The 23,550-nt window shown below is 36.2% G+C and overlaps 3 protein-coding genes across 4 annotated transcripts in view; 2 read left to right on the forward strand and 1 right to left on the reverse strand.

Annotated features, from left to right (window-relative positions):
• The window catches only part of LOC149952435 (acetylcholinesterase-like), a 96,352-nt gene extending 86,425 nt beyond the window's left edge, over nt 1-9,927 (reverse strand). Inside the window, exon 1 of the mRNA XM_090168544.1 lies at nt 9,862-9,927. The gene's annotated coding sequence lies outside the window, so the exon portion shown is untranslated. The remainder of the gene's footprint in view (nt 1-9,861) is intronic.
• Nucleotides 122-5,434, forward strand: SA1 (stromal antigen). The gene is made up of 19 exons (XM_090168538.1): nt 122-407; nt 490-980; nt 1,039-1,243; nt 1,309-1,460; nt 1,526-1,599; nt 1,670-1,793; nt 1,856-2,034; nt 2,100-2,322; nt 2,381-2,599; nt 3,092-3,274; nt 3,331-3,534; nt 3,594-3,667; nt 3,733-4,006; nt 4,079-4,372; nt 4,434-4,485; nt 4,551-4,675; nt 4,742-4,950; nt 5,024-5,196; nt 5,250-5,434. The coding sequence occupies exons 2-19, from the start codon at nt 495-497 to the stop codon at nt 5,297-5,299; spliced, it is 3,300 nt and encodes a 1,099-aa protein (XP_090024664.1). The 5' UTR covers nt 122-407; nt 490-494; the 3' UTR covers nt 5,300-5,434.
• Nucleotides 9,928-11,067: 1,140 nt separating the features above from the next.
• On the forward strand, nt 11,068-23,396 carry Acsl (Acyl-CoA synthetase long-chain). Of its 2 annotated transcripts, none has more exons than XM_090168542.1 (11): nt 11,068-11,181; nt 18,718-18,904; nt 18,975-19,356; nt 19,430-19,753; nt 19,825-19,894; nt 19,962-20,085; nt 20,713-20,784; nt 20,854-21,166; nt 21,227-21,490; nt 21,555-21,830; nt 21,911-23,396. In XM_090168542.1, the coding sequence occupies exons 2-11, from the start codon at nt 18,761-18,763 to the stop codon at nt 22,093-22,095; spliced, it is 2,154 nt and encodes a 717-aa protein (XP_090024668.1). In that variant the 5' UTR covers nt 11,068-11,181; nt 18,718-18,760; the 3' UTR covers nt 22,096-23,396. The 2 variants fall into 2 exon arrangements, with proteins under 2 accessions (XP_090024668.1, XP_090024667.1); XM_090168541.1 differs by lacking the exon at nt 11,068-11,181 and adding an exon at nt 14,440-14,639.
• The last annotated feature ends 154 nt before the right edge of the window (nt 23,397-23,550 follow it).

A 23,550-nucleotide genomic window follows, 5' to 3' on the forward strand; every position in this document is an offset into this window, starting at 1 on the left:
AGCCGATTGGCTAAAACCTTAAAGTCCCAAATGAAAAGGCATATAATTGGTTAGTGTTATTCGCCTGCCCTAAGCTGTCCGGAGCTTCTACACTACCAGCTTTTTACATTCTGTCCGTTCTGTCCTACCAAACACTCAACTTGAAATTGAAAGTAAACTACTCCGGGCAGTCTAAATGTATACCCTAAAACCGCTTTTAACGAGTTTTCGCGCCGTTTTCTAAGTTCTGTCAGAAAATTGGTCGTCTCTGTCCTCTCTGTGGTGTTATGATTGTTATCTGAATAATTGCCATTTATATTCATCATTAGTAGACATTGTTTAATTTCTTCACGTGTCATTACGTTTCTAAATGCCTAAAATCATTGTGTGCCGCATATCTTTGTTAACTGAAAAGTGAAAATAAATCTGTAAGGTGTTTAGTTCTTTAAGCCTTTGTTAATACTTTTTATGATCATGATCCAAAAATCCAATTTCATTGTTGTATCTCAGTGAAGATGGGCAGGAAAAGATTAACCCGACAGAGTGAGGATGACGGGACAGATATGTCCAATGCTGATGATGATTTCTTTCCAAATGATGAGTTAGATGATCCAAATGATCACACTTTTGAAGATTTTTCATCATCGCGACGTGGTAAACGTCGCAGGATAGATCCACCAGCTCCTTCAGGCAGAGGAAGAGGTCGGGGCAGAGGAGGTGCTGGTGGCCGAGGTCGTGGAGTAGGAAGAAAAAACATTGTTGAAAATGCAGAACCTGATGCCAATAATCTCTATGAAATTGTAAAAATTGGTCGAGGCTCCTTGCAGTCTGTAGTTGATGATTGGATTGAGAACTACAAAAATGACCGGGATGCTGCTTTATTGGATTTAATGCAGTTTTTCATTCAATGTGCTGGGTGCAAGGGCAGAATTACAGCTGAAATGCAACAGTCCTTAGAACATACTCAAATCATCAGAAAAATGACCGAAGAGTTCAAAGAAGTATGAATTATGAGTCATACCTTTGTTTCGACTAGCTGTAACCTTTTCTCTCCTACAGGAAAGTGGTGATTATCCTCTTATAATATCGGGACCACAATGGAAGAAGTTCAAAAATAACTATTGCGAATTTGTCATGATCTTGGTCAAACAGTGCCAATACAGTATCATTTACGACCAATACTTGATGGACAATGTAATATCTTTGCTAACTGGACTTTCAGATTCCCAAGTTAGAGCATTCAGACACACAGCCACACTCGCTGGTATTTTTAAAAACATTTTAATTTGATTTTGTAGAATGTCCTCTTACTTTTAAAAATTATTCTAGCAATGAAGTTAATGACAGCTTTGGTGGATGTGGCTTTAAACATTAGTATTACGTTAGATAATACCCAAAGACAGTACGAATCGGAACGACTGAAGCAACGTGATAAGAAGACTTCAGAAAAGCTGGAAATGTTTATGGCCAAAAGACAAGAAGTACTTTCCTCTTAATTCGGTTAACTTCATACAGATTTATTTCACGCCCTTTATCTTCCTCTCAGATTGAGGAAAACATGGAAGAAATCAAAAACATGTTAACTTACATGTTCAAAAGTATATTTGTCCATCGCTACAGGTGATTTTTACAACTTAGCAAAACTTAATACTCAAGTTATATCGAAATATTTGCATTAAACTACGCGCAGGGATACTCTGCCCGAGGTGAGATCTATTTGTATGACAGAAATTGGCCAATGGATGAAAAAATTCCATCAACATTTCTTGGATGACAGCTACCTGAAGTATATTGGATGGACTTTACACGATAAAGTATAATGCTTCTTTATTTTAAAATGTATTTTAATACTCAAATTACCTGTGATGTATTTCAGGTGGGTGATGTTAGGTTAAAATGTCTTCAAGCCCTTCTACCCCTGTACGCTTCCGAAGAACTTACAAGCAAACTGGAACTGTTCACGAACAAGTTCAAGGACAGAATCATCACTATGACTCTGGACAAAGAATATGATGTTTCAGTCCATGCTGTTAAACTTGTCATTAGTATTCACAAGTATATATATATATTACTCGTTTTTATTGTTTAAAACTGGGTAATTGGTACTTTTTTTAATTTAGACATCATCGGGACATTCTAAGTGATAAAGACTGTGAACATGTTTATGAGCTTGTGTACTCGTCACACAGAGCCGTTGCTCAAGCGGCTGGCGAGTTTCTAAATGAGAGGCTGTTTCAGCCAGATGAAGAAAGTGTTCAAGGACTCAGAACAAGACGCGGGAAGAAAAGATCTATTAATACTCCCTTGATCAGAGATCTAGTTCAGTTTTTCATTGAGAGTGAGGTTTGTTTTTCCCCCACATTATTTGTTTTTGTAAGTTTTTCAATATAAAATTTCGTAGCTTCACGAACATGGAGCGTATCTCGTAGACAGCCTCATAGAAAGCAATCCAATGATGAAGGATTGGGAGTGCATGACTGATCTTTTGTTGGAAGAACCTGGTGAAAATGAAGAAGGCCTTGATGATCGACAAGAAACGTCTTTGATCGAGATTATGGTGTGCTGTATCAAACAAAGTGCCACGGGAGAGCCCCCTGTTGGAAGGGGACCTAATCGTAAAGTTAGTAAATTAGGTTTTGAAATTTATTGATATGTTGGTAGCGTTTAATAGGGATGCACCAATATATCGACTATTAGTGGCTGATATTAACAAAGTTATCGATCATAAAAGTAGTGTATATGATAACATCATTGTAAAAGACGGTTCAGTACACTGTCGTACCATTTTATTCTAATTTTTAATGAAAAAAAGTTTGCAAGAGCATATCCGAATGTTTCTTTTCATTTTACGTGATACATATTTTTTATCACGAAGCGAATATCGTTGTTTTCTATCTAGCTTATGAAGTTTTCGTACATGGCGCAGCCAATCAAATAAATTATCATTATTTAGTTAATTCCGAATTTTCTTATTTTAAATGTTTTTCTGAAAATATTTTTCTTATACCGGTATCAGTCAATATCGGCTTTGCTTAAGCCAATATTTCCCGATACCGATATTAGAAAATTAGTCTGATATATCGATTCATCCCTAATAATATTTCTTTTATAGACAAGTTCAGCTAAAGAGCAAAAACAAGTTGCGGATGATAGAATCAAATTGACTGAACACTTTATTCAGACCCTCCCGTTACTTCTTGCTAAATATAGCGCTGATCCGGAAAAAGTAGCAAACTTGATGATCATACCTCAGTATTTTGATCTAGAAATTTACACATCCAGTCGTCAAGAAAAAGTATAATTTTAAGGAGGTTTTTTTAGTTGCATTTTTTAATATTTTGTCCTTTTCAGAGCTTGGATCAGCTGCTAAAACAAATGCTGGATATATTTACTCGTATGCACAATATGGATGTACTGGAAGCTTGTACAAAAACATACGCAGCTCTTTGCTCTGAAGATCTGGCTATTCATTCTCGTTGCGCTGTAGCTAGATCAACCTTAATTGATCAGTTAATTCAAAAGTACAGGGCGACTGTCAATAGCTATGTTCAATTGGCAAGTATCATTATTTGGCAGAATTTTAACTTGAAATTTTACTAAGCTTTCATTAATAGCAACCAGATGAACTGGATGAAGAGGAACGGTTTCGAGTGAAAGTAGCTATGGATAAAATCTGCGTCATGTACCAGTAAGTCCATTTTTTATTCTATTTTCCAGTCTACAGATAGAAATGGTTCCGTAATTCTATTCCAGTTGCCACGATTTGGGACCATATAAAATTTGGAATGAAGTTTTTGAACTTTGGGTGAAAGGAATTGTAAGTGGCGATGACCGTCAACCATTAGAAGAAGTCGCCAAAACTGCCATCAATTGCTGTAATGTTGGATTGTTTTGGGAAAGATTCAACTTGGATGAAAGTTCTCCAGATCATCAGAGAGTGGAAACCCTTTCTATAAATCTGAAAGATTTCATGAAAACTATGAGGGAAATTGTTACCACTTGTCCCAAAGCGATTCTCCAAGAGGAAGTTCGTAATTTACTTATAATTAAGACCACTTATTTCATCAAGGAATGCAGTTTCTGACTGTTCAATTTTCAGGCGTACATTAGTATTTGTGACAACTTGATGAACTACTCTATGATTCTTATTGAGACTTCAAAAGCCTTACAACCTTTGGTTTACGAACCTGATCAGTCCTTGAAACAAGTTTTGATAAATTTTGTTCAAAATAAAGTGTTTATAGAGGAAGATGATGATGACCAATTAGACGAGCATGCAAAAATTGAAGAGCTGCACAAAAGGAGGAATTTCCTAGCTGCATACTGTAAACTTATTGTTTACAATGTACTTCCAATCAACTCGGCTCATCAAATTTTCAAGCATTATGTCAAGGTAACCATTTTTAACATTTACCGTCGTTGTTATCATAGTGACAATTATTTTACCTCTAAAGTTTTACAACGACTACGGTGACATAATAAAAGCAACGCTTGGAAAAGCTAGAGGTAGATTTTTAAAAGTGCTTTTAACATCTGAGGTTTCTTAAGAAAAAAATAATTTTTATTACTAGAAATAAGTAAAGTTATCTGTGCAAAAACCATGGCACTATCGTTGACAACTCTCTTTGACGAGTTGCATAGGGAACAATCTACAGGCGTTGTTAGCAAGCAGGATGAGAATTTCATTTCAATTAAAGTATTTTTATTGTGAAAATTTAATTCATATTATTTTTTTTTTAAATGAAATGTCAATTTCTTGTAGGAGTTGGCCAAAAGGTTTGCGCTATCTTTTGGTCTGGATCAACAAAAGAATAAAGAAGCGGTAATGGCTTTGCATTGTGAAGGTATCAAATACGCAGTTCAAGCTAATGAGAATTTGGAAGTGCCACTCGGTACTCCTCCCAACCTGACATTTTTGGAAATCCTTTGCGAATTCAACAATAAACTGACTAAACCTGATAAGAAAACAATGTAGGGAAAAATTTACATCGCGTTCAAATTCTAATATATTTAGTACTATTAAGAATATTTTATTTGAAATTAGATTGTCTTATTTGGATAAGAATGTCCACGCTCGTTTTCCTGGAGCCAGAGGAGACGAATGGCAGTCTCTAATTATGTATAGGTCCAGTCTTGTACAAGGTGATTCTGAACCTCAACAACCAGCTAGACAACCTGGCAGACAGTACCGTGGCAGGAAAAGAAATAATGATGATGGTAAGTTAAAATTGTACATTCATTTTCTAAAATAAATCTCTATTTTATTTCAGCTGGTGATGATGATAACGAACCAGAATCGGATCCAGATGCAGATGTTTAAGTAGTTTTCTTATATAAAAACAATGAAATTTGTAAAAAAAAAAAAGAAAATGTTTTTATATATTTCTGTACAAAGACAGTATGAATTTTAGATGTTCCAGTTTTTTGGTTTTATTTCTCCAAATAAAAAGATTTATTAAATGTAAATATGTTGATGTATATGCTATAGAAGTTTCCGCATAGTGATCTTTGTCTAGTTGCATTTAGTTTAATAACATCAGATATTTAGGCAGGTGGAACTTTTTACAGTATGCTAAATATATTTAAAATCCTTCACTGGGATGTACAGTCCCGGACAAAAGTTTCTGGACACTTTGTTTTTGATATATTTCAAAAACCATTCACAGTAGTAAGTCGATTAATACCTTTTTGGAAAGTTTAAAAAACGGATAAAAATTCCGATATTTTAAATTTTTAAATATTCAATAAGTATTCGACCGAGACCTAAAAAACCGAAACATCGCCTTTTCAACCAATAGAAATTCGTGAGACTCTTGCACGTGACAAACAACGGTCGACGCACGGAATAGACGCTAAAAGAAATTATTCACTCCAAAATAAAAACCGTCAAAAGGAAGGGTTTTTAAATTAAAAACGCGTGAATCTCGATGATATCGCCCATTTTTCGTCGCACGTGTAATTATTTATTCTGATAATAAAATAGAATCACGTGGGCTTAGCAATATTTATCCGCATTTGTCTTAGCCAATAAGATTATCCCTTCCGAGCAAGCACGCGATAATTTATACAATATAACCGTTGAATTTTTTCAAATCAATTTCTTTTAAGATCTATTGTTTCCTTTCCAAAACCGTTCCGGTTTCAAAATCGGACAAGTGGTTCCGATAATATTGAGGAAAAACCAAAACCAAAAATCGAGCTTTTTAAGCCGAATCGAATTTCATTTCAAATTTAAGTCAGTTTTAGTTGGCCGCGAGGAATTGGCCGACGCCCTGGTATTCGACTATTTTGAGTTGTTGACCATGTTTTATGATATTTCTTCGTAGTTTTTTCGGTAATGTAGGATCTTTATATCATATCTTATAGCTTCGTCAGTGTTTTAAGATCCTAAATTACCGAAAAAACTACGAAGAAATATCATAAAACACCGTCAACAACTCAAAATAGTCGAATACAGGGGCGTCGGCCAATTCCTCGCTGCCAACTAAAACTGACTTAAATTTGAAATTAATTTCGATTAGGCTTAAAAAAATTGATTTTTGATTTTGGTTTTTCCTCAATATTATCGGAACCACTTGTCCGATTTTGAAACCGGATCCTGTTTTGGAAAGGAAAACATTCCGTGCGTCGACCGTTGTTTGTCACGTGCAAGAGTCTCACGAATTTCTATTGGTTGAAAAGGCGATGTTTCGGTTTTTTAGGTCTCGGTCGAATACTTATTGAATATTTAAAAATGTAAAATAGCGGAAAGTTTCTCCGTTTTTTAAACGTTCCAAAAAGGTATTAATCGTCTTTTTACTGTGAACGGTTTTTGAAATATTTGAAAAACAAATTTAACAAAGTGCCCAGAAACTTTTGTCCGGGACTGTACAGTAAATGAATATAAATGACCCTCGCTCGAACAATTACAATTTACAATTTGTAACAAAACAATTACAACGATATGAAATCTGTTTTTTTTTTGTTTATTATTTGTCAAGGATTACAATAATGCAAAAAGTTTTAACCGTAATTTATTATTTAGAAAGATATGATCAATGTAAAATCGTTACTTGCCAGCAATTTTTACAACGGAAAATACGACATATTCCGAGATCTTTGTACGTGTTGGATGAGGTAGGACTGATGACGAAATATATTTCACGGCAAGATATTACTAAATTTAATATAAGAAAAATTTAGTAAAAGAGAACCAGAAGAACGCATAACCGCAGTGAAACTTAGACTATGTAAAGTAACCGAAAGCAAAAATAAAACATAATTTTTCTGTCTAGCAAAACTACAACCGATAAGCAAGTTCCAAACTAAAAGTAAAACTGGACTCGTAATCGAAGTATTGGCGCCGCACACTCACATCCCCATTCTTGCTAATCAAGCTGTGCCATCTATAACGCGACCTAGAGAACAGTAACTAGTATAGTATCATAATTATCATTATCCTAAATAAATATGGATTTAAAAAAAATCTTAGCAGCACCCATAGATATAGGAAACGTATATACATTTCTTAGATCTATGGCAGCACCTTCAAATTAGAGTTGTTAATTTTCCGGAAAAATTAAATGTGGAAAATGTACCGCATATCGGAAAAATTAAAAATTGAAACATATTTCTATTTAAGGGTTTTGATCTGGATTAGTCTAGAGGTTTAGTTTAACCACGGCCAACTTTGATTTCTCGCGCATCTCTCGCGCTACAGCGGCCATCTCATTCGTTGACGTTTCTGTGTTAACCTATGAGCAAAAGATGTGTATGACGTCACCGCCCCTAGCGGATTATTATTAATACGATTTACTCCTTTACACCTCCTTTTCAAGACTAAAAAGAGTAGCCCTATTACTCCGGAACAAGCGAATAGTTTATGGGCCGGAGTATTTCTCATCCCCGCGGTGGAACAGTCGAATAAAACGTTTTAAGGTAAAAAGAGTACCCTTTTAGTCCGAGAACAGGCGAAAATACTCATTGGTAGTAGTGGTGGGGATGTTGACTCAGGGCCGTGCTTGGGGGGGGGGATAAAATTTTCCCATAGGGATGTATATACCGGAGGGCATCTACACTCTGTTTCGCCCATGCATTTCGCCCCGGGCCGCGAGACCTCTAAGCACGGCCCTGGATGTTGTGTTTACTACTCCTAGGTGTAACGCATTTTTTCACTAGTAGAAGTGTGGTTTAAGTTTTAGGGAAGCCGAAACGTCCCTATGTTAATTAGTCCAAGGCTCTACCCTCTATGTAAACTGAAAAGGCTATTTTGGCCAATGATACGAGTTTATATTTGAAAATGTCTGATTATGCAATCGCTCTGTGACTATCATTATCATAAATCAGTGATGGGGATATTTTCAAAATACATTTTAACCTTCCAAAGCCGCTCATAATACAGAGGTTAAGCCAGCGCCAGGAAATGGCTCGAAAACGTGTAGGGGGAACTTGTAGAAGGTTCAGGCTGTACACACAAAGGTGCGTCTATAATCCTACACGTTTTCATGCGCTGGCTTATAACATCTCATACATTCTAGATCAAATGCATTTACTGATAGCATATGTAACATAATCACTCATAAGTATGCCATAAAAGCATTTTATTTAATGAAACCTTGCTCACGGGATATGACGTAAATTACGTCACTTCCAGCTCAGTGACGAAAAACGCGTCATCAGCTTTACTGATGGAAAACGGAAGTTAGTGAGGACATGGATTAATCCAAATTAATCCATGGTGAGGACATGGAGGAAGAAACCACTTCTGGAGAGGTAGATACGATACCTCTAGCACGGGCCCATTGTTCGAAGTGTGGCACGAAAATTCGCTAGAGGCGTTACGCCTGGTTTGTAAGTTTTTAGCGACTCCTATTTTAGGACAGCCATTACGGAATTTTTATAAAGTTATAGTTATTCCGTTCATCCATAGGTGGCGACACTCTACTAGGCACAAAGGTCAATTGTTCTTCTGTTCGCTCGCCTGCTTTTCTTCCTCCGTGGTGAGGAATTCCTCACGCGTTTGTAACTTGAACACTCTATAGTTTAGCTCGTGCATTGCGATCACATCATTTCGTTTCAATGGTAACTATTTCAATAGAGTGTTGTCGTCTGATACGATTTTGAAAACTTGTAACGTCACAGCTGTAGTGTTAATAGTGGCCGCCATGACAGTTACCGTTTTTTATCAATTGGCAAATTACAATGGTGACGTCGCAGAGTTTCAGACGACAACCCTCTATAGCTCGAGAATTATAAGAATTTGGAATTTTTGGGTCTCTTTATCGTATGTTCCATGTAAAACAAGGTCACATTGATTTTTTTTACATCGAAATATTATACAGTGGCATACTAATGAGTAATTATGTTACATATGCTGATAGCTCATCTCTTTCCTCCCTCAATTTTCTAAAGAAAGTGTGCCCTCCCATTTGCTCCATATCGAATTGCTGAATGCTCAATAAAAAATTATCTCCGTAGTTCTCATCAAACACTGAAACAGGCCCCCGAACATAGAAAACTAATTACATTTCTTTAAATATACTGAAAATTAAATTCTGAAAAATTAACATAAATGCGTAGATTATATAGTCCAGAACACCCCGTTTAAAATAAAAATGACAGTTACACTTTTCTCTTGCACAATCTATCACTAGGCGCGCTCACCGCTTATTTAGCCAAAAACAAAAATTTGGATCGTGTTCATCTCGCTCATTAATAGCTAAATATAGAGGCAGCTCTGATCTCCTTTAAATTTTTTGAAATTTCCATTTCACTCTGACTCTAAACGCTGACGATCACTGATATAAATCATTAAGAATTTAAATGCCATACTTATGTAGCATTATGTTACTTATGGTCATGGAATCTGTTTACTAGAATCTTGGAGGAATAAAACAAGTATACAGGAGTTGCGGAGAGCTGCGAAATCGGTTTCGTCAGTGACCGTGAACTCGCGCGAGACGGAGGGGTTCAAACGCGACTAGCGCCAACTGCATACGGAATTTTGCAACTATTCTCATTTTATAGCATTGTTTTCGCGTCGTCTGGTTTGTTTTATTCCTCCAAACAAATACGAGTCATTTTGGAAAAAGGCGCAAGGAATTTAGAAAGGTTTCAAAACAAACCAGACGACGCGAAAACAATGCTATAAAATGAGAATAGTTGCAAAATTCCGTATGCAGTTGGCGCTAGTCGCGTTTGAACCCCTCCGTCTCGCGCGAGTTCACGGTCACTGACGAAACCGATTTCGCAGCTCTCCGCAACTCCTGTATACTTGTTTTATTCCTCCAAGCTAGAATGATGGCGTCGGATTTTGTTTTATCATTTAAAAAATTCGTCCGCTAGGTTTTTGAGTTTCGAACTTACCACTTTTCGCGGAACTTTTTTTAATAATACCGGCCAGCATTGCCAGATCAAAAATTTGGATCGTACGGCTCCTCAGCCCTCTTTACTCATGAAAATCAATGAATGAATTCACGACAAAAACTCTCGCATCGTACTTTGGTCGAATTTTACCTTGGGATCGTATTATAGCAAAAGATCGTATATCGTACCGACCGTCTAAATATCGTACAAATACGATCCAGAACGTACATCTGGCAACTCTGATACCGGCTTCCTGCGATTCCAAGGACGTTCCTGTAAAGGTACGCTGTAAGTAATATAAATTACTTAAGTTATTTACTTAAATATTGAAATTCATCCAAACGTACTAAATATCGCTCAAGGTAATTATACGTCTTCTATAATTACGGTTTTCGTCGTAACGTTGTTATAAATCACATTGTGAGGAAAGATAAATTGCAATTGGCCTTTATAAATTATTTTAATTATAGCTTCAGTCGAAAAATTATGAAATTCATTAATAACGGAATGTCGTTATAAACATGTTAGCATTCATTACTTTTTTAAAAAAAAAACTCTTGTTTCTACCGTTGTATGATGCGTTTTGTCTCGTACGTTATTCCAAGAGTTAATTAGTGAAAATTCTTCTAAAAAGACATAAACTAGTCAATTGAATTTTTACATGAAAAAAGCCAATTTTTATCTTATCGTAACAGTCTGACAATTATATCTGGAAATGTCTAAAGAGTTTCCTCTTGAAAATAGGTGATAAGGATATTACTTAAAAGCCATAGTTCACTCCATCTCAACCTTTTCCTGAGCTTTTACCAATCTATCCGGGACTCCTCCTGGGATCTGCAGTTTCTTTTCAAGTCTCTGGTAAATAATTTTGAATTTCTTATTTTCACTCTTACGAAACCAAGGAAAGTTTATTGGGGAAATAGTGCCATATTCTGACGTTTTCCTGTACAATTACTCCTCGTTGTTTCCTTTCCTGGTATGAACGACATTGTTTGTTGTTTGCCAGTGGTTGCAGATGCACGCGATACTGAGCGTGGTAACTTTTAAATTCGCTTAATTTTCTGTTGTTAAGCAATACACTCTTTTATATCCTTATTTGTGAGAGCTGCCATTTTATTACAGGTCTAATTTCAAATAGTGCATGGAAGGCCGCTTCACGCGGTCAAGTGCACGTAACGTCTCGAGCTGATGAGCACGTGCAAGCGCCCTTGCCTGTACTGTTTTAAATTAGGCCTGTCATGAAATGGCCGACTTCATAAAAGAGTGTATAGTCCATAAATTATTTAGGTAACAATTGACAATTACTACTCAAAAGTGTCGGGAAATCGGCGATGGAGAATTGGAGATACATTTTTAAATGAAATTCACTGATAAAGTTTTATAATCTTAGTGTGACTCCATCTCATTAAAGTTCCATTAGTTATTTTAGCTTTTCACTTATGTTAACATAATTACTATGAAGTACAAAGTTCAAGCTCAAAAAGAAGCCGTTCAAGTGTTAAGTTATAGTATAGGGTTGATATGTGATATAAATAGTCGTTTTTAACTGATGTCGAGTTGCTGTTAAGGCATTTCCTATCTTATCTCTCTATATAATTTGGATTAGCAGCGAGTGGTTAGATAATTCGTGAAGAACTGATTTGCCGGCAATAGATTGCTTTTTTGCTCATAAACAATTCAAATTCGTACCAAGGTTTACCTGACACTTCGAACAAAGCCAGAAAGGTTACTTTCCTTCCCCAATTTTGAACTGTCAGCTGATTAATAACTGAAAAATAAGTGAAATCATGTTTTCTTGATGAATAGAATGTGGTTAAAAGGATTTAAATAAAGAATTTGCCCGTACTCTCGTCAAGCTATTATATTTTCTGCAAACAAAAGTACCAACCCCTTTCCCTCAGGCGAATAAACCCCTCTGGCTGTCTTGGTCCATACAAGGTCAAACCATTGAAGGAAACGAATTCAAAGGTTTTAGATTTTCAGTTTCACAATAATTCGATAAATTATTTTTAAACGTCATTCTCTAACGTTTGTTAATTATGTTTTAATGGTTTTCATTAAATCATCATTTTCAAACGATTTGATTTCGAGGAGAGGATTCGAAAATTATATTTATTTCTCGAGTGCAAAGCCAAAGGTTTTTGTTGCACGGCGGCGGCTTAATATTGAAAGATTATGTAAAGCGAATGTAATCTTCAAGTAGGTTCATTATCAGTTACTACAAAATGTTTTATGATAACCCTATAATGTTGCGTAAAATGGACAAACTTCCTCCTAATGTAATTTAGATAATAGAACTATCTCATTTAATTGTGATATGATGAATTTTTTGGGGGGTAATGTTTAGTATTTGCACCCGGAATCTAGTAATTCTTCATGTTTTTAAACCGCTCAATTTCATTCGTGTGTAAACATAGTACAGGTAGAAATTTTCATAAAACAGTATGTTCATTTTAATTTATACGAATGGTGTAAACATCGTGGTTTCCGTTGAATAAAAGCAGAAAAAAAAATTCACCTTTGTAGGTCATATATTGAGTTGGCAGATTTTAATTCGGTCTGAAGCGTTCTCTGGCTGATTGCCATTTAAGACTGTCTGAAGCACCCGGTGATCTATTTTAAAACACGAGAAATCTAGTCGAATCATTTCCCTCTAAACTCGGAGAAGGCTCATGGGCCAAGATCAGAAATAGCCGTTTGTAGTACAACCTCTGTTTGAAAAGAGTGTCTCTTGGCGCAGAACGCCCTGTAGTTACGTACTCTGTACCCAAACACACCCCTTTTTCATTCCCGTGATTCTTGTTGGTAAGTAATAGCGTATTCTTTTTGACTGCTCTCGAGCGCTCTAGATCGCTCTGATCAACATTTTACGTTCCATTTGCGTGCTCGGATCTGCTCCGATCAAGTTTCGCGTGTTCCATTTCCCGCTCTCGGGTGCTCCGAGATCGCCCAAAACCGATCTATCTATTTCGACAGATCAACGGATCGAGATCGGAACAAATTTTTGCGTGTTTCTTTTAGATTTTTTGTTAAAATGGCAGACCAAGACGCAAAAATTCAAATTACTAGCAGCAGTGGCGTAGCCAGAAATTCGTCATGGGGGGTGTGAATGTTAGGAGGGGGTCGAGAAGGGGGTGGGAATATAGTACAGTCAAAGGTAGGCCGAAGGGGAGGGTCTGGACCCGCAACCCCCCCTTGTCTACGTCACTGACTAGCAGACGCAAAACCACAAATTCATTTTAACATTAATAGCACCACGATTAGCGACAAGGAGATATCACAGACAATATGGCCGCATAGATAATAAACAGAGGTCTTTACGCGGGAAATTCGAAATTGGGACTAAGCCCCACCTCGTGAATACACGCTATATGCTAATGAAATGTACCATAAGCGATTTTACTTTAGTCAATTGGGGCGAGGTCTATGACATCCGAGACAGATTCGGAGCGAATCTCGAGCACTCAAATGGAAAACGCTATAAGTACTCCGAAAACACCCTTTTTTACGGTAAGACGAAATAACATTCTCTACGTGAATGATTATTAATTAGTCACTAGCGAAAGACGATGAATCCGAAATATCGTTCTTAAATTCCATTCCCGTGATTTTTTCTCATAATAAAATATTGAAGTATAAAATTACACCTTCCGTTGATTCTCCAATTACAATTTTAATCGGCGTTTTGATTTTAGTAGGGATAAATGGCTGGATGATGAAAATGTGATCTTTAGACTGTTGAGTGTTTTAAAATTAGATCCACGTGGCTCTTCTTTTTGGCGTGGTTACGTATTGGCCACGTGGGTCGAAGCCGAATGGCTCGGATGCTGCGATGTTTGCCGGGAGGGTCAAAGGTAAAGGGGGCGAAAATATTGCGTGTCTGTCCGTAAACCACGCGTTTTTATCGGCTAGACGAAAAAGTTTATTAACTCGCGCGTCTCGATGGATGACTCCACCCCCTTGCGATCGCGCTATTGGTTGGAAACACTCTCGCCACGCGATGACGTTTCTCTTTTGACGCGGCTTCCTTGCGCGTGAGACCGAAATCGACACGAAAAAACGCACTTTTGGAAATACGCCAAAATTTCGCCCGCTCATTGGGAAAATGCTTCGAAATATTACGCAGTGAAACACTACTTGTTTATTATAAATCCGATTCTTTTAAGATCGGTTTGAAGTGTTTTCATTTAGGTACTACGCGATGAAATTTACCTAGTAATACCGTATACTCTAGCTCCCGCGAGATATCGAAACAAAAGGATTAATATACGGGAACTATCTGCGCTGTATATAGCTTCTGAAAGCCAACAGAATTGGTACGTATGTCTTGATTAATTTCAAGCCTAGGCCCTCTACCTCGCGTAGCTGTTCTTTCGGCGCGGGTCGCGCTTGTTTACCGGATTAAGAGCATTCCTTTTCGCATGGCAGACTGGAAAGTGAATCGAAAGCTACCGGCAAATTGACAGTTTGTTCATTCCCCAATTCTTTTCTCTTTAAGTTTAGCCATCTAAATATTACATTCTTAAAAAAAAATTGTAAACATCTAAACGCCCAGTAATGTGTCTATAACCATAAATGCTTTAAATTTTCAATGTTTTATCTCCCTTTATGTATTGAGTTTTTGAAATGTTTCCGGCCTGTTAGCCTAGTCAACCCTCGAATATTGGTTAGAGTAGAATTTGACCTATTTGACCTGTTAAGTGTTTTTCGCGACGGAGATGGGTCGAAAAGGAAGCCCTTAATAATATCAGTGTCAGAGGGGCCCTTTCTAGGATTCAGACAGATTTAACGTGTCTACTATTTGCGATAATGGCTCCGATAATGCCTGGCATAGTCCAATTCCCGCCGATATTTAAATTAAGATTGACTTTTTTAGGGTTTCGAAATAGCGCGTTACAAATGGCCTCACAGAGGCCCCGGAAAATAAGTGGAATACGATTTAGAGCATCGCCGCTTTAGACCTATTGCCTGATAAAAGCCGGCATGTGGGTATACGGAGGAAATAATACTGCTAGATTTAAGCGTTCTTTTTTTAAAACAATTTAGGCGTACGCTAAACTGGCTGTTGAGTTAAAGGCAGGTAAAGGGTGAACTCTACTTCGTAGAAATTTCCTCTTCACCCGGCTTTGAGATAACTATCAGCTCTACCTCAGACTTGCCATAATAAAATTGTCCTTGAGATATGCGTACTTTAGCCTATAATTTATTTCCATCTACAATAATTACGATGACCTTGTAACCAATTTTATAATAAAGGGTCTATTTACCCTAAAACGCCGCTCGACTCGCGGGTAAAAAATTAAGGTGACTTTCACGATGCACCTAGGAACGAAGTTTTCACTTTTTGTATAACCAATAGTTTTCAATGTTTAGACTGATTAGGTAATCCGTCTTTAAAACCTTATTTTTATCTCTTATCTGGAGAATTACGCCAAGGTTTTACTGATCAAGTCGATTTTAAATTAATATTTATAATTCACATCTCGTAAAATATAATCTAGGTCCCCTCGGAAGGACGTTTTTCGATGCCAAATCTAAAACCATGAATATATCAGCTAGATATATTCATGCTAAAACGTATTGAACTGTACCAAAAAAAGTGAAAGCGAAAGTTATTCAGCCTTGACTGTATATTTATAATTTCCTTAACCAAAGACAATAGGTTAATAACAAAGGGGGAAGTAGACCTACTTTAATCTACTAGAAACCAAATTAAGGAAAAGGAAGCAAAAATAGTTTATAATTTCATAAATGATGGCTGACATTCTTCGTTAATTTTCACAATTCTCGCGCGAAGGGATGTTACGTAAGCCCGAAACTTTCTCGTACTGTTTCCAACGGATGTAATTAGTATGGTGTGAGAAATGTCTCTTCCAGTCGGAAGACATGGGAACATCGGAAGGGTAGTTTTAGTATCACACCAGTTTATCCACTAGCGTAACAAGGTCAATAAACTGATGTTACCCGTTATTATAATCAATTCTAGCTTGTCTTTGTTAATTATAAGCGATTTTTGAGCGTTTCCGGAACTTTAAAAAAAATTGCCGTTAACTAGAGTTACCAAAGTTCCATTGTTTTTTTTGCCCTAAAAGTAAGATTTCTACTTCCTTTTCGTAACGTTGCTGTTGAAATATTTCTTTGAAATTTCCGCGCGTAAATGCTCGTTTTAACGTTAACATTTTGTATCCTTAAATGGAATTAAATTAAAAAAAATAATGTGTTCTTGCTCGTAGCGTCGTAAGCATACGTCATAACTATAAGACCCGTCTTGAAACGGCCGCCATGACATTAATTTAACGTCACAGATCACGAGGCATAACGACGCGCGATTCTGCGAAATAATCACGTGACCACCATTGGCGTCTTAATGTCATGGCCGGCCTATGCGCGTTACCATGGCAACGAACACAAGCCACACCCACGAGCAAGCTACGAATATGACGAGTTCTATTACAAATTACAACTAATCCGTATTTTATCTGGACGACTTTTTTCAGGAAAAGTTATTGTCGCTAAATCGTTTCGTATCATTAGCTACCCTTTTAGCCCCTTACCTCGTACCCAGCTACGGATTTATAGGTCTACGCCAGAAGTTTCGCTTCGCTGACATCTCAATTATTTTACATTCCAGTTTTCTCGAAGAAAGTCTATATTTTTCCCTTTCACGATTATCATTTTTAATCCGTCTACATGTACATTAAACCAAGCGCATAATCACGTGCATTCCCTCAGATAGTAATTATAGAATTGACTTTTCCCTCGGACCGCCTCTAGTTTTTTTCCTGTACGGTTTCGCTAGCTATCAGGTGATTCCGAAATAAGAAAACCCCATGGTTGTTGATATACTCGCTTTCAAGTTATTATGACATTTACCCAGTTGTACCTGCCATATTGACAATTTATCCTAGTAGCGCGTTTGACGGAGGTACCCTTTTAATCGGATACAGCCACGAATTGATTTGCCTGGTCCGAAAAATAACAAAATATAGACAGATATGCTTTGGAAATAAATGAAATATCATCGATTATGTGCAATAATGGATATTAATTCTTCAATATTTATTTAGTCTTTAATATTTGGATACAATTCTATTCTTTGCGACTGGTACTGAACGTTACGCCGGAGGTTTTATCCTATTTTTCAAAATTTAGGACCTATATGGCCTTGGGAGTTTGATCAACAATTAATATATATTTTTATCATATTCCATTTGGTAAAGAAAAAAATTATAAAAGTAAATATATCACGCGTAAGTACTAGGGAAAACCCGTATCGGTTTGTTATTGCAGATTAATGTTTAATATAATTTTGCTTAGATTAGATTGGGATAATAATTACTTATTTTTGGTGTAAGATTTCGCAAAGTTCAGAGGTAAATACGGGGTTTTTAAAGCAATTTATAAACGTTTTTTTTTTATTTGAGTTTCGTGATTCCTCAACTCGGTTTCTTTTTGAAAAAAACTTTTCTATAAACTGGCAAATTATTAATATCACATGGCGTTTGGAGTCGAATAATAGGGGCCGTACCTTTGCTATCCCCCCTGACTTTAACTTTGTAGTTCTTGCACCAGACGCCCTTGAAAAAAGGGTCATATCAAAAATTGCTTAAGATTCACCTCTTATAGATTGACATAATTATCAGATGTAGTTTCCATATGCCAAAGCCACGAAATACCTGTGGCGTTTTCGGAGCTTTTTCAGTCTTATCCTTGAAGTTTTGTTTTTCATAAGGCTTCCTATTTAAGCTAAAATTATTTTTCCGAGGCCTTCTTTTCGCTTTTATCTTTTGTGTTTTTTGTACTCTTTATCTCTGGTACTTGTAGTTTCTCTCAAAACTTAGTCTGTGCTTTAGGCTTGAGATTTAATTTCGTTTTAAAACGGGGAAGAAGCGAGTTAAAATGAAAAAAAATAAGTCCTTTAGGCTATAATGTACTACCATATTTATAATATTTTGAAAATTTTTACCGCGAATAAGAGGAAGTAATTAAATAAAATAGGCAGTAACTTGGCTATTAACTTAGTATTGAATTTATAATATACGTCATAGATTTAAATGCGTCTAATATAAGTGGCTTCGCTTCAGTTTTTTTTCGGACGTTACTGAGCTATGTGGTGCTAAAATACCATTACCTATCAATATTATTGTGTGCAAGTTGTCACGCAACAATGTTTAATGTTTGGCGAACTTAAACAACGAAAAAATTACATTTTTCTTAAACTCCGGCGAGCCGCGCCAGTACCCTTTTTATAATCACCTGATTTGGGGGAGTGGTTTTATTATCTATGTATGGCTTTTTTACTATTTTTGATAAGTATTTCCCAACAGTCCTACCTTATCTATAACAACCTAATTAAATTATCAAGCCTTATATCTTTATTTTGTCTTTTTATAGTAAATACATCAGGGTTTTAACCTGATCACAATAATTCATAAACATGGCACAACCGGAGAGCTTAGGAACCACGATTGCGATGGGTTTGGTTAAAACTGTAGTGTGTATATATGACTTTTTCACCTTCCCCATATACTTTCTGGTACAACAACCGTGGGAGGAGTGGAAAAGAGCGAATAATGTTTACGTAAGTAAATTAAAATTGCTCATTGTATCTAAACCTGGTATTTTATCGATTTTTAATATTCTTTTAACAGGCACATCAACTCAAAGATGATGATCCATATAGCCCTTGCGTCAAATTGCCCTCCCATAAGCCTAATCCATTTGCTGGGATCAAAACAATGGAACAAATGTTCCGAAGCGCTTTGCACAAATATCCTAATAAAGCGCTTTTTGGGACCAGGGAAGTTTTTGGTGAAGAGGAGGAGCCTCAAAAGGATGGCAAAATGTTCAAGAAACTTGTCTTGGGGGACTTCAAATGGCTGACCTTTACCGATGTTGACCAAAAAGTTGATCGCGTCAGCAAGGGTATTATGGCCTTGGGAGTCCGACCTAGGCAAAATATTGTAATTTTAGCCGAAACCCGGATAGAATGGATGGTTGCGGCCCAAGCTTGTTTCAGAGCTAACATTCCAGGTGATTATCTTTTTTGCTGGAGTTAATGTTAGAGAACCTTTACAATCATGCTTTATCTGTTTTTTATTTGTAGTTGTTACTGTATATGCAACGCTGGGTGAAGAGGGTATTGTCCACGCAATCAATGAAACTGAAGTGACTCACGTTATAACCTCTCAAGATCTTTTGCCTAAATTGAAGAATGCGCTACCAAAAATGCCAGCCCTCAATACCATAGTCTACATGGAATCCTACAAACCTCAAAATATTGAATTTCCGGAAAGCCTCAATCTCATATCTTTCAGTCAAATGGAAAAAATGGGTGAACACGGGGACCCTGGTTTATCGGGTGAAACACCTGGACCTGACGATATAGCTATCATTATGTATACCAGTGGCTCCACAGGAACACCTAAAGGTGAATAATCTATCATGGTAATAACCCCAAGAATATCCAAGAGTGATTTTAAATCTCATTTCGTATTTCAGGGGTTATGATCACACACAAAAACATTGTAAATACCGCTTGTGGATTTGCTGCTATTTGCCCAGAAGTTTTGTAAGTTAATCTTTATTATTCTCTTAAATGATACGAATGTTAAGGACTAAATATGTCATGTTTGTAGACCCGAAGATTTGTACATAGCGTTTTTACCTTTGGCTCACGTATTGGAACTAAGTGCTGAAAGTTTTTTCATGTCGTTGGGTATTCCCATTGGCTACTCTTCACCTCATACAATCACTGATAATGTAAGTATAAAGCCTTAAAAATTCCTTAAATATATGTGAAATATTTTTACTCTCTTCGTAACAATCTTAATGCCGTGCGAATTTTTAACATTTTTGGCTTGAGATGCTATAAAAGAATGAATTTTTTTGGTTTTTGGGGGTTTAAATTTCAAACCTATTAGGCAGCAAGTATACATAAATCTTCGAATGAATCTGACCCTACTACTACTACTCCTACTCCGAAAGCCTCTTACTTTTCTCTTGTATTGCATTTCATCGGTTACATCTTCAACTTTTGCCGATCTAGTAGCAAGGTCTCGGATATAGAAAGAGTGCGTTTTTTCATAAATTAAAAGGAAAGCCCACTTTTTGATAAAAGAAATCTCTTCGCGTTTTTGCAAACCTTTTTGGCACGTTCCTCTGCTTCCTAGCATTTTTCTGATCTTTTTTGCAAGATTTTGTACTTTTTCACCTAACTTTTTTGAGCTATTTTCAACCATGTATTGTGGTTTGTTATATAAACCACAGGAATATTGCATAAACTTTACACAAATTAATCAAGTTTGGAGTTAAAACACATGAAATATGCATTATGGCATGATACGATGTGTTTCAGTTATTGTGTTTTTGACATTTCGTTCCTTTTAGTCAACAGCTGTCAAAAGAGGATGCAAAGGAGATGCTTCTTTGTTGAAACCAACTGTAATCGCTGCTGTGCCGGTACGTTTTGACTTAACTTGTTCAGCAAACTAAATTGGTCTAGTCACTAAGACTATTTTGTTTCTACAGTTAATAATGGATCGTATTCGAAAGGGTATAATGGATGTAGTAGATTCAAAATCGCCATTTGCCAAGGCATTAGTTCGATCTAGCATTAAATACAAGCAGTTTTGGCTGGACAAAGGATTTCAGACTCCCATCCTGAACAGAATAGTTTTCAAGAAAATTAGAGATATTTTGGGAGGACGCGTTCGTCTTGTTGCGTGTGGTGGAGCTCCTCTCTCTCCTGATACTCACAAGTTCATTCGTACGGTTTTGGACTGCAAAATGATCCAAGGATACGGGCTTACAGAAACATCTGCCGGAGCGACCATTATGGATGGTAATCTACTATCCTTAAAGTTTTTTGGTTTTCGTAGTCTAATTTCTAATAACTTTTCAGTTGATGACTATTCTACTGGCCGAGTAGGAGCTCCTCTGAGTAATTTATACATAAAGTTAGTTGATTGGGATGAAGGTGGTTATCACGCATCGGATAAACCTTGCCCAAGAGGAGAGATTGTAGTAGGAGGTGAAAGTGTCTCTTCAGGATATTATAAAAATGAAGCTCAAACCAAAGAAAGCTACAGAGAAGAAGATGGTATTAAATGGTTCTACACTGGTGATATTGGAGAACTTCATCCCGATGGAGTCTTCAAGATTGTTGGTAAGTTTTGTCTTACAATTTTAAAAGCTTTCAGTTTCCAACAAATTTGGATTTTTCTTTATAGATCGTAAGAAGGATCTTGTCAAACTTCAGTTTGGAGAGTACATCTCTTTGGGTAAAGTTGAAACAGAGCTCAAAACGTGTCCGATAGTTGAGAACATCTGCATCCACGGCAACAGTTTCCAAAATTATTTAGTGGCACTTGTATCACCGAATGTGAAAAAGCTAAAAACAATAGCTGATGGCATGGGTAAAGGTCATTTATCAATACCTAATTTGTGCAAAGATGCTCAAATTACTGGAGAATTCTTGAAAGCTTTAAAAGAACATGGACTTAAAGGTGCATTTCCGTATTGCCTGTTTGTATATATTAGATAAATTATCTAAAGTACTTTTTTTCTTTTTTTTTTGCAAAAACAGCCAAACTTCAACGCACCGAAATTCCAACAAAAGTAAGGTTATGTCCCGAAGAATGGGTTCCAGACTCTGGACTTGTGACAGCGGCTTTTAAATTGCGCCGTAAAGACATTGAACGCTTTTATCAGAGAGACATTCATGAAATGTATGGCACTTTAGAAGCCAATGGTCAATCCAAATCAACGTAGTGATTCTGATATTCCTAAGTTTGGAATATTCATTTAATATAAACACCAGTGAATAAGATAAATAATTCCTGTTACTTTATTCAGTGCCCCATTTGTTCTTTATAACCCGCTAATGGGAACATGGTAGCTAATAAATTAAATTTTTTTTACGTTAAAACTTAGTTTACAATTGTAATTTTTTAAATAAATTATATAATAAATGAATTGTGATGAATTGGCTGGGAGGAAATTTTTCCGGTGTAGAATAATATGGTCCTTCAACTAAATGGTGGCATTAAAATGTGATATTTTTGTACTTGTACAAACTCTAAAACAAATGTCAAATATATAAAAATTGCACGTTTAGACCAAAAATACTGATGGAAAAATGTTGCATTGCCTTTTAAATTATTTGCTTAAGAATAAGAGGTGGAAATCATTGGAGTTTAAAAGCAACGTTCTTCAAAAACTTTTACTCTTTTTAGGCCTTTAGAAGTATTGGTAATGATGTTACCGAATATGGTATATTAGTGGTGAAATCAGACCCATTCCAAACTTGCTGAAATGTTGTGACTTATTTTAAAATTTAGCAAGTTAAAATGAACACTAGCTGTAACTAGATGTTACATTCATATTGTACAAAAATAAAATAATTCATCCTCCAAAGCTTTAAACAATGTTACTCTGATTAAAGTTTAAAAAAACAACTTTCTTAAAAATGAAAAATTATGTAAAAAAGCTTGAATCTGTGCCTCTGGCTTTAATCGAATTGGCTATCATTCGTTTCCTGTTTATCATTTTGCCTTTTTTTTAATTTAATATTTATAAACTCAGTCCGTTAAATGCAAAAAGGCAACTTCAAATTGAACCTTATATATTGTTACACTAAGCAAAATATTTCGTAGCATTTATCAGAATGAATGTAAAAGTAAAAGGAACCATCCTAAATACCCAACCAAATGGTCCATAATGCTGTGGCTTTGGCAATGAAAATGTGGATTTATATTTCAATATGAGAGAATAGATTGTCATAAATGCTTTCTTTCTACAAAATGTCCATTATTATTAGGAATGGTTTCTCTACTTTAGTCTACAGGATTTTTCTCTAGTTTTAGTGGAAATCACTTGACCACTATTCATTATAATCGCAAAAGAGCATATCAATTTCATTTTCTTTATTTCTTACGAACAAAATTGATTATTAATAAGGAATTGTAAGATAATAACATCGCAATGTCATGTTTGCGTTGGTTTACCACCTTTTTTAGTAATGATCAGATAGGTCTGTAAAATTTGTTGATTAAATTTTTTTCAAGTGGTTATTTATGTTTTATTTCATTTATCGGTCAAACTGCAGACTGCTCTATGACGTGTGCTCCGGCTAGCGCGCTCAGTGGGCCCTGGTTTATTCATTTAATCATTTTAGATTCGGTCATGATTCATGGGGAACAAATTAATAGTGAACACGAGCAACTT

The sequence above is a fragment of the Leiobunum rupestre genome, chromosome 3, assembly GCF_980474605.1.
Source record: "Leiobunum rupestre chromosome 3, qqLeiRupe1.1.hap1, whole genome shotgun sequence".
NCBI lineage: Eukaryota > Metazoa > Arthropoda > Arachnida > Opiliones > Sclerosomatidae > Leiobunum > Leiobunum rupestre.

What these genes read in the sequence shown, in the direction of transcription:
- SA1 (XM_090168538.1), top strand. Translation starts at nt 495, where the DNA reads ATGGGCAGGAAAAGATTAACCCGACAGAGTGAGGATGACGGGACAGAT. An exon ending in GATGGACTTTACACGATAAA is followed by an intron (nt 1,794 to 1,855) that starts GTATAATGCTTC and finishes GATGTATTTCAG; the next exon opens with GTGGGTGATGTTAGGTTAAA. An exon ending in CTTGTCATTAGTATTCACAA is followed by an intron (nt 2,035 to 2,099) that starts GTATATATATAT and finishes TTTTTAATTTAG; the next exon opens with ACATCATCGGGACATTCTAA.
- Acsl (XM_090168542.1), top strand. Translation starts at nt 18,761, where the DNA reads ATGGCACAACCGGAGAGCTTAGGAACCACGATTGCGATGGGTTTGGTT. An exon ending in AAAGAGCGAATAATGTTTAC is followed by an intron (nt 18,905 to 18,974) that starts GTAAGTAAATTA and finishes TTCTTTTAACAG; the next exon opens with GCACATCAACTCAAAGATGA. An exon ending in GCTATTTGCCCAGAAGTTTT is followed by an intron (nt 19,895 to 19,961) that starts GTAAGTTAATCT and finishes TCATGTTTGTAG; the next exon opens with ACCCGAAGATTTGTACATAG.